Below are 10,324 nucleotides of genomic sequence, written 5' to 3'. Positions count from 1 at the left end.
AGCTTTACTGTGGCCAATTTATTTTTCATCTTGAAAGTGAATTAGAGGTGTAGTACATTCACATAGGTGTTTGAAGATGTGCCCAAATAGTTCTCATAGGATTTGAAGACACTACATAAATGTTCAGTCTCTTAGTTACATATACAAATTCAAATTATGCATTGAACACATGCTGATTTTAGAACCATGCCTGCCACTTAGGAAAAGGCTTTAGTCCTTGCATAGGTCCTAAAAGCCTTTTGCATGTTTGCAGTTAGCAACCTCAAATCTAGTTCCAAATATTTTAATTCTATTAAAATCCAAATTTACAATATGCTGAGTTTTACATTCAGTCCATATTTGGTTACTAATGAGATCTCACATCATAAGGGAGGTTTTAGGCTTAATTTTAAAACTATTTTGCATATGCAAGATTGAGAGAGAAAAAGAATAAACGTTAACTAATAATGAGGTACAGTGTACTTTACAACAGAAAGAAATTACCCCAACTGTGTGTTTCATTTTAGTAATGTACATAACGTGGGAATAATGATATTCATGTCAATGTAATTACAGAAATAGTGCAATGGTACAAATAATACTGCAGTAATTTATGTAGCTGAATATAGATGGTTGCTGTCATTATGGTGACTTAAACAAATGGGAAAGCAAAGTACATAAAAATAGCATGGTCATGGCAGCTCAGTCTTAACCATATTTAGGTAGATATTCCATGAGTCTTAAAAACAATGTGTTGATATTTTGAAAGACATGTGAAATGGGGCAACATGATCTCACATGGAGATCTTATAGTGTTTTGGTTCATGGGAAGAACCTATATGAATAGGGAAGGTTCTCTATTTTTTTTCCTGGTGTTGTTCTACAGCAATAGGCATTTAGTGGTATGTGAAAGAAGAGATGGAGTCAGGCATGAACCCCTCTCACTTGTTTACAGGGTTCAGTTCAATAACATCTGAATTGGACTTTATTTGCATGTAAATTGCTTTTATTATTAATTAATTAATTAAATTAATTCTCATTAGGATAGCTTCGCATTCTTTTTCCACAAGCAAACTAGAAAGTTCATGAGATGATTCCACTTCACCACCAAAGAAAGACAATTCCAGAAAGCATTGTTTGGCAGTTTTTGATCTGACCAGCTATGGAGCATTTGAAACTTTAAAAGCATGGTAAAAAAAATTAAAGCAGTTTTCAAAGCCACATCCATATTATTTTATTTATTAAGAGTGTGGAAAACTGATCTCTCATGCTTATTGTTCATGATAGCTCCTCAGTTTCTTACACAGCAATTTCAGCAATTCACCATTATCAGCTGAGAATTTTTAGAAATGTTTGCTTTGTCCCCAACTACGAACAATTTCCACTGTAATTTTTCTGCTGTCTATTCCTAAAATAAGAACAAGTAGCAATGTTGCTAATTTTCTCTTTTCATAAGTGGCATTATGCTCTTTTAGAAGTTTTGATTTTAAGGTTTTACATTCTTATGCGCACTTTCAGAAGAACTACAATTAATGCTAATAATAAAGAAGAACACACACCCCAGAGGCATTTTTCTACTAATGCTTGGACCATCCCTCTCTTGCAGTTATTCAGTACTGGAGCAAAGAAGCACATTCGGATGGGAAATCTTCTAATGTCATAGGTATCTGCATTAGTAAAAACAAGCTGTTTTTTCTGTTTCTGGTCAGTTAAGAGAGATAAAAAAAATACATCTCTGGGAGATAAACTTAAGCAGATTTTTTGGGGACAAGCCATTTCCCAGACAACATTTATTCTGATTTATAATTTTGCAAAAAAAAAAAAAAAAAAAAAAAAAGCAGAGGGTTCTGAGTTATTAACAAATCAAGATTTTTCTCACTGAAATTGCTCTGAACCAATGAAGAATTGACAAAATGGGATGGGAGGGGGGGGGGTTCTCCCAATTATTCTGCTGGAGTATCCAATGTCCATTGTAATGCTGTCACACTGTTAATAAACATATGTAATATAAAAAAATGAAATAGCTAGCACTATAATTCTGTAGTGTGTGGTAAGAAGTATGTTACACTTTTAAGTATGTATTTTTAGCAGTACTATTTTATTCTCCAACATTTTTTACATTAAGCAACTACTGTATAGACTGCCTTTCATGTAATTCTATTCCAAGATGATCTCCATCCATCATAGATGAAAACTATTTTTTAAGGAAAGGCTCCATCCCACACAAACCTACAAGTATTTTATTGTAGTCTTCTGGCCCCCAGTGCTAAATAACCTGATTCCATCAAGTTTACATTTCCACCTTCAACAGCTTCTACAGTGATATACAGGGTTAGTCAAAATGAATAGGCCAATAAGATATACAATTAATTTTCTTATTGGCCTATTCATTTTGACTAACCCTGTACAGTCAATGTGAACAAAATGTACACAGTGTTGCAAGTCATCTTTACATTCTCTTGTATTAGAACAACTGGTGCATTTATCATAAACTCAGTGAAGTAAAATCATGTTTCTGTTCGTAGCTGCAGAAGATTTTTGCTAGGTGCTAAATGTTTATGTTCATTGCTTAAAAGGTTAGCGTATAATTGTTGAATTGTTCCATTGGTGCAAGAATATTTCATTCAGTGGGATTTGCATTGGTTCCATTCTCTGTGACTATTGTGGGTCACATATCTTTCTAGCACATATTAGCCACAGCTATATGAGTTCAGATGTCACTATTAGAATGTACTGTTTGAACTAAAAGAGCCATATTTGGAATCCAGTACTATACTAACACTAATTGAATCCATATATATATATATATATATATATATATATATATATATAACACAAAATGTCTCAATGCAGAAATTTCCCTGCTTAAAATAAAACAAGAAATGTGGCATGTTTCAGCTATTCACTGAGAATCAAATAGTTCATACACCCCAGATCTGTGCAAGGTTTCCTACTATAGTAGTAACCACTTCAGCAACAACCAAAACAGAAATGGAAACTGCAAATGGGGGTGGGATTTGGATGTGTACTACTTATTGTATGCACACAATTGAATCTCTGGTTCACAGGGAAAAAATGTGGTGTAGTTTGGGTAAACTGAATTTAATAGAATGATAAGTTTAAAGGTAGGCAGCTAAAGAGGATTGCTTCAGAACACAGTCACTTTGGTTTCTTGTTACTGCTTTTTTCTTTTTTTGCAGGGCACTGTGATTTTTACTGCATAAAATAGTTTCCCAACACCTATTCCCTCACATATGTCCAAACAATATAAATATAAGGTTTCCCCTTTATTTAACTATCTGGTTTGACAATTAAAAATCACTGACATCTGTCATGAGCAGCCTCTGTCTTGTATCTCACTCAATTATTAGAATAATCATGGAACACAAATTCAGAGATAATATTACATCCTGCATTTTATTCAATTCCATGTGACAAAAATAGTAACCTAGACTAAGACATCCATTTCAATCAGTAGATGTGTCGAGCCAACAAGATTTAATAATAAAAAATATTGGATCTAGGTAACAATTCCCAGCTGGTTCAGGGAGGTTCCTAGCCCTACATGGTATCGCAGTATAAAAATAGTGTCTCTCTTCACCATGCAGAGAGGAAAGACCTAACCCTGAATACAAAATTGGGTCAGTCTTACTGTACCTTCATCAGCCATCTTATTTACAATACTTTACATCTCTTTTTTAAGTTATGCACATCCTTTAGGGAGAAGAGATAACACTACATGGTACCAAATACTAAACAAAAAAAATGCACACCAGAAATGGACACAGATAAATAAACACATTCATTTGCTGAAAAACAGCAATATTAAGCCACCTCAGTTTTGTTTCCCAGTTTTGAAACACCCCAAACACAAATGGTGGTCACTGGTTGTAGAAGGTGTCAGAATATAAGGATGTCTTATTTTTTACATATAGATGTATACACATACACACATACATACATATACATTTGATATATGCATGTGTATGTGCACATATATATTGTGTATCATTGCTGTAGAAAACAGAGCCGCAGTTCATTGTTCATTTCAAAACAGAAACAAACCACTAACAAGTCTTTAGAACTTTTCATTCAGTGACACGACGGCAGAAGCAGTCCATCCTCTTACAGTAATGTTTGTTGTTGTTGTTGTTGCACAAGAAAGAGATTGTCCTATTTTCCCCCCAGTCTTAACTTCAGAAGACTTTACTGTCTGATTCTTTCTTTGGGGCCATAAAACATCTTGTGCTGTTTGCCAGCTACCCATAATGTCCCTTGGACAATTTTGTTGGACGGAGGTTCATAGTGTCAGACTCCACCATACTTGTAATGCACAAAAATGAGGTAGTACACAAAACATTTACTGTTCAAGTTTTGATTACGCTCCAGCCTCACCAGCGCCCTAGCTTAAGAGTGGAAACATTCCCTTTAGTCACAATTTTAAACAATGCTTAAAACAACTGAAAATTATATTCGAATAATTAGAGTACATTGTGCTTTGTAATAAATCTTAGAATGTTAAAAAAGCTAGTCAGAATTGGGAATTGCTGTACAGATACTTAATATTATTCTTTCCTGTTTTGCTTTACATACCAGTGCTATTAAGCAGTCAGCATCTAGCTTGTGGGTGGGAGGGAAAGAGACAGAACCGATTACAGCAAAATTAAGCCTACACAATGTTTTCTTTAGCCTCTCCTAGGCTTGAGCTGATATCACAGCCCTAGGATTAACATATCAAAGGTCTGCTAGAGGGTGGGTTTATAGAAAAGTTAAATGAATCATTTCAGTTTAAGAAATGGCAGGCCCCATTATATTCAAGAATCTGACAGTTCTTAGTGGTTTTCCTGTTGAAAGGAGCATAGATCTCTCATACTGTTTGACCTTAAAGACAAACACAACAAATATCTTTCCCTTTTCCTCAAACCAAAGTACTATTTATAAAATAGTTTACATCTTTTGTTCAGATTCAAATTATAGACAAACCTCCCTAAATATAAAGTACTAAAAGTGCAATAGTATAAATTAAGAGTTTGCAACCACATTATACAAACACTGCCTTTTTTATTGTACAGCCTTTGATAACATGAAATGTTTTACTCACAACTGCTTATAATGTTGTGAATAATCTATAGTGATAAGGTTTGTCTGTAACTTGTTTTCCAACCATGAACTGAAGTCCACACTACATTTTTCATTTAATAGAACAACTGTCCACATAGCAGCTACAAATATTTAAATTAAAATGGTTTGTTACTGACAGGTACTTGCACATGAAAAGCATGCTATCTTTCCCAACAAAATTTCACAATTTTGCCTGCGTTGAAATAAACGACTTATTTATAATAAAACAAAACTTGCTTTTAAAAAAATCACATAGCCATGTGTATTTTGCAGTACAAAAGCTTCATTAAGGATGGGGCTAGTATATTGTCTGTTACCCGCATTATCTTTACATTATAAATACTACAGACAAGAATACTGTAATCATACACAGCATTAGGATACTAAATCACTTATTGAATGTTAGAGGATTTCTAAAAACATAGTTCAAGTTTCTAGCAGAAAGGAACAAAACCAGCGAAGAAGGAGCTGGACTGAAATGCCATTGTGAAGCTTCCTTTTACTCGGTTGGTAGCATTTTGTTTTGTCACAGAACAAAAACTGAATCAATTTAGCCTCCACCTAATGCAGTTATGCCGTGATTTATCATTTACTTAAATTAAAATGGTTCCAAAGTTCTCGCTAACAGTCAGCTCACTGTTGAAAGTAGTACCATGCAAATTTTGCAAGACAACTTTTCAGCAGACACAAAGTTATGCATTTCTGCTATGGGACAAAATCTTAAAGAGAACCTAGGCAATTAGGTCATGAAACTAATGCTTAACTCCCAAAACTGTACATGAAAGAACAAATGTTGTGTTGAGTAGTGGTCCAGCAGTTACTTGTACTGAATGCTCTTAATTTATGCCAATCTCTTTATTATCCTCAATAAACCTTGTGAATGGGCGGTTGGCTCCAGTTTCAGAACTTGCTTTGTCCAAACCAATGATGGGTGGGCTGCTGCCAGTACGGGCTTTGTCCATTCCAGCGGTAATGTTACTTAAAGACGGAATGGCACTTCCGCCTAAACTTACTGGGAGCTGGGGGATGCCTCCATTCTGTATGACAGAAATTTCATTGTTCTTCATTGCAAGTCCATTTGTAATAGCTGCAGCATATTGGTTCCAAAAATTTGGGTCAACATTCATTGCCCGAGCTGCCAAATCCTTTTGGAACATTTCTGAAAACTTGAGAGCATCGCCACCTAACAAAGCCATGGGGTTTTCCACAGACAGTCGTCGGCCACGCCGCGCAGGGGCATTATTCCACATATGCGTTCCCATGTGAACCTTTGGAGAAAGAACAAAGAAAGCAAGGGAAATTGGCACATTAGCAAAACTGCAATGACTCTATATACACAGAATGTATATAGAAGTCTGTACATAACATTCCTTTTAAGATCCAACCACTTTCAAATGAAATTCAGGCATACTTATGATTATTTTTGCATCAAAAATAAATGTTAATATGCACATTTCCCATTGTTTAGTGAAAGCTAAAAATAAACCTGAAAGTTCTTGTGTACTATCTTTAAAAGTTCAGTAGACATATATAAGTTATTTTTCTTCAACTTGGAAAAACCTGTCAGATTAATTTAAAAGAAAAAAAAGATGTATGAAATACAATTCTATATGTGGGTTGTTGTAGGTTTTTCGGGCTTTGTGGCCATGTTCTAGAAGCATTCTCTCCTGACGTTTCACCTGCATCTGTGGCAAGCATCCACAGAAGCAGGCAAAACCTCAGGAGAGAATGCTTCTAGAACATGGCCATACAGCTCGAAAAACCTACAACAACCCAGTGATTCCGGCCATGATTCCGACAATACAATTCTATGTATGTTTAGTTGGAAGTTAATAGCCCACCACAATCAAACTGAGTCTTGTCTTATTATAATAGGAGGGTCTACTGAACCTCCATATAGGATTTCAAAAGTATCTACCGAACTGCAAAGATTTCTATCATTTTTAAAATACTTAAGATAAAACCAGACAGTATCCTGTTTTACCACAACAGTATAATCGTTGCATTTTTCCCACAGGCATAGTCGCCTTGATATAAGTATCTTGTCACATGAAAAGAAGGAATTGCAAAGGTTGTTGCCCTTGGTGCACTCCTGAAATATACTTCCAGAGTATAGGTGCACTGGGGAGGGGTGCGTGAATAGAGGGCAATTAGTGGTCTTCCAAATAAACAGAGCAATCTTCTATTCTCATGACCAGGTCTTAAGATTCAATGATTCTTAAATGGCTCTAGGCTGTTTAAAATGACTCCAATTCCAATTCTCCGAGAGAACAATGAAATTCTCTGAAGTACAAGAGAGATTAATAGAACAAGCTAATCACAACCAAGTTAAACCAGTTGATTTCTATGTAGCTTATTTAAGATAAATTTTAACTGGACTGGGAGTAATGCTAATTATGGGGTTTCCCCTTTACTGCCTGTAGCCTTTTTAATTTTACTTGGGTTGTGTAGGTATTAAAATGGGGCCAGAATTTAGTATTTTAAACATTAGTTTAGTGTAAGAACAAAAACCTGCACTATCTCTCAACATTAGAGGCAAGCTAGAAATTTAGGTGTGCAATGCATTTCCCAATTACCTTTAGTAACTCCGGAGGACTGCATTCTAACACACTAAACTGGCATGACCAGAAAGCTATTGAGGAGTACCAATATTATCTGTTGTGACCAAATTTTTTAAAGGGTTGCTACCATAACTATTACTATTACCATTACTATTGTGAGATACACACATCTGAGAATATATAACTTAAAATCTTGCAAGAAAAACAAAATCCTCATAAAATTGTTTTAGAAATGCAGACATTACTGCACTTTTAAATAATGCTTTAGAATATTTAATATACACATATAATGCATATACTGTATAAGTAAAACTGCATATACAGTTCTTCTGTATAGGTTATTTAGTTATTTTGACAAAATGGAAAAGTCGTTAGTAAAAAAAAGCAACACAATGCTTCATAACAATATAGCTAATTTTAAAATGTGTACTCACAGAACACTTGTTCTTATATATTAGTTTTACATTTCACTATTCAGATATTACACAAAACCGCACTTTAGATAAGAATGGGTCACAGTGATCTTTAGGTTCATGAATGTCCCTTTCTCCTTCTTCTTTATCATGACTAAGGAATCTGGAAACTCTGCTTTCCTTTTTGCATTAACTACACTTTATTGCATCATCCAAACCTCAAGTCATCTTCAAATTGGCGAACTCCAACCAGGATTTACAAGCTAAGAATAAGTGTGGTGTGAGGTTTAGATGCAATATTAAATTGTGGCTAATATGAAGCAATCTGAAATTGTGGCTAATCTCCTTGGGACTCATTCTCATGATGCTCAATGATGCTACAGCACGATGTCTAGACTCAGCCTAATATAATGTTAGCAAATCACAATATAACCATATCTCATTCTCTCCCTTTACATGAGGAAAAGAGAAGGAGTGAATATCAGGTTAAATGCTTTGAATCCTTCATACTGTTACAATTATCTGTTCTTTTCAAGTTTTTTTTTGTTCAAAGAAGATTCCCTTCTTACCTTAAGATTCCCTTTTGTGGTAAAAGCTCTACCACAGATTGTGCAACCAAATGGCTTTTCACCAGTATGGGTGCGTTCATGTATCTGTAGTGCACTTGCTGAAGAGAAGGTCTTCCCACATGACTGACAGTTGTGCTGTTTGGGCGTTCGACGTGGTGGGGGTGCCAGCATAGGAGTGATGCCTGGGCTCATCACTGTCTGTGGTGCAGCAGGAACCTGGATTCCAGCTGGAAGAGGTGGAACCTCACCCAATGAGATCGGCTTGCTGTGGCCATTCACTTCCATTTTGATCATAGTAGGCGCAGTGCTGGTGACCAGGCTAGGAGTGCTTTGGCTGGGACCTAGAGTAAAGTTGGGTTCAAATAACTGAGAAGGCAGCTCTTTTAATTTGTGTGTCAGTAAGTGCTGTTTTAAATTACCCATAGTGGAACACCCACGATTGCAGACTGTACATACAAATGGACGTTCTTTAGTATGGCTGCGGTAGTGAATTTCCAATGCACTCTTACAAGCAAAAGGCTTGCCACAGATATTACAAACAGTACTTTTAAACTTACCACGTTCTCTGTTCAGGAACAGCAGGCTAAAAGGGGATTCTTCTTTGATGAGTGGTCTTCCTGGGTTGGTAGCTGTCAGATCCAGTGCACCTCCATTTTCAACAGTACGTGGTAGTGGACTGTCGGGCTTTTCTGTCTTTAATTGTATTTCTTGTGGTTCTTCCTGGTTACAAAAACCTGGGGATTTTGATCTAAAGCTTTCACTGTTGCTATTCTCAGGAGATAAAGCTTGTATGGAGGAAGAAGATTCAGACATTGCTGGACTCCCGGCACTCTGGCTCTCTAGATCTCCTACAGCTGATGAAGAATCATTGCTCAAACGGTCACTTTCCCCTGACCCATTTTCTATAGATTTTAGATTGGTCATCTGTTGACAGTTCATGACAGAATCAATCATTTTCATTTGATTTTCCAGGGCCGCAATGCTAGAAATCACAGATGGTGGGGAAGGTGGACATGACTCTGAATAAGGTATAAGCGGTTTGGAGGGGTCACTTGCCATGTCTTTTAACTCTGGGTCCTCCTCCATGGAATTTTCATCCATGTCATCATCATAGTTGCTCAGTGTTTCTGCATTCTTTTCATCAAAGGAAAGTTCTGAATCCATAGCATCCTGGAAGCCCTCTGGTAATGGTGTGTTGGGTATTTGCCCACCCATGTGCATACGAATGTGTTGCTGAAGGACAACAGCATTTGTAAATTTCTTTTGACAAATAGGACACGAATGCTGTACTCTAAGTGGTGGCTTTGCTCGATGAACTCCAAAATGTGTTTTTAGATTGCCTTTTGTAGTAAACGCACGTCCACAAATTTTGCATTTAAATGGTCTTTCTCCTGTATGTGTTCTGTAATGCATCTTGAGAGCACTCTGACAACTGAGCACACGGTGACAAATGACACATTGATTTGGATCTGTCATCTTCTTATCGATGTTCTCTACAAGCTGTTGCAGTTTTGAGGTTTCTGATGTTTGCATAGAGTCTAGTAGTCCACCAAATGGAAACTTAGCCTTGAACTGGTCAGTCAATGCTGGAAGCACAGAGTTTGAGAGGCTTGCAGAAATGCTATTTTCTGTAATAGCATTAGGAACTGAAGGTGTGGGTACTGCAGAAACCTGCCCACAT

General features: G+C 36.3%; 1 protein-coding gene across 5 annotated transcripts in view; it reads right to left on the bottom strand.

Moving 5' to 3' along the window:
• Positions 1 to 3,377: 3,377 nt before the first annotated feature.
• SALL3 (spalt like transcription factor 3) overlaps positions 3,378 to 10,324 on the bottom strand; it is a 25,505-nt gene continuing 18,558 nt past the window's right edge. For 4 of the 5 annotated variants that reach the window (XM_060774949.2, XM_060774950.2, XM_060774953.2 and 1 more), the window contains 3 exons: positions 9,201 to 10,324; positions 8,644 to 8,984; positions 3,378 to 6,368 (listed from right to left, as the gene is read on the bottom strand). The exon at positions 9,201 to 10,324 is cut by the window's right edge. In XM_060774949.2, coding sequence (XP_060630932.2) covers positions 5,937 to 6,368; positions 8,644 to 8,984; positions 9,201 to 10,324 — 1,897 coding nt within the window. In that variant the 3' untranslated portion in view covers positions 3,378 to 5,936. Of the gene's footprint in view, positions 6,369 to 8,643 lie in introns of all 5 variants that reach the window. The other variant, XM_067467482.1, reaches the window with a different exon arrangement.

This window comes from Anolis sagrei, chromosome 4 (assembly GCF_037176765.1).
Source record: "Anolis sagrei isolate rAnoSag1 chromosome 4, rAnoSag1.mat, whole genome shotgun sequence".
NCBI lineage: Eukaryota > Metazoa > Chordata > Lepidosauria > Squamata > Dactyloidae > Anolis > Anolis sagrei.
The sequence above is the reverse complement of the archived record's forward strand: the minus strand, read 5'-3'. Positions and strand labels throughout refer to the sequence as shown.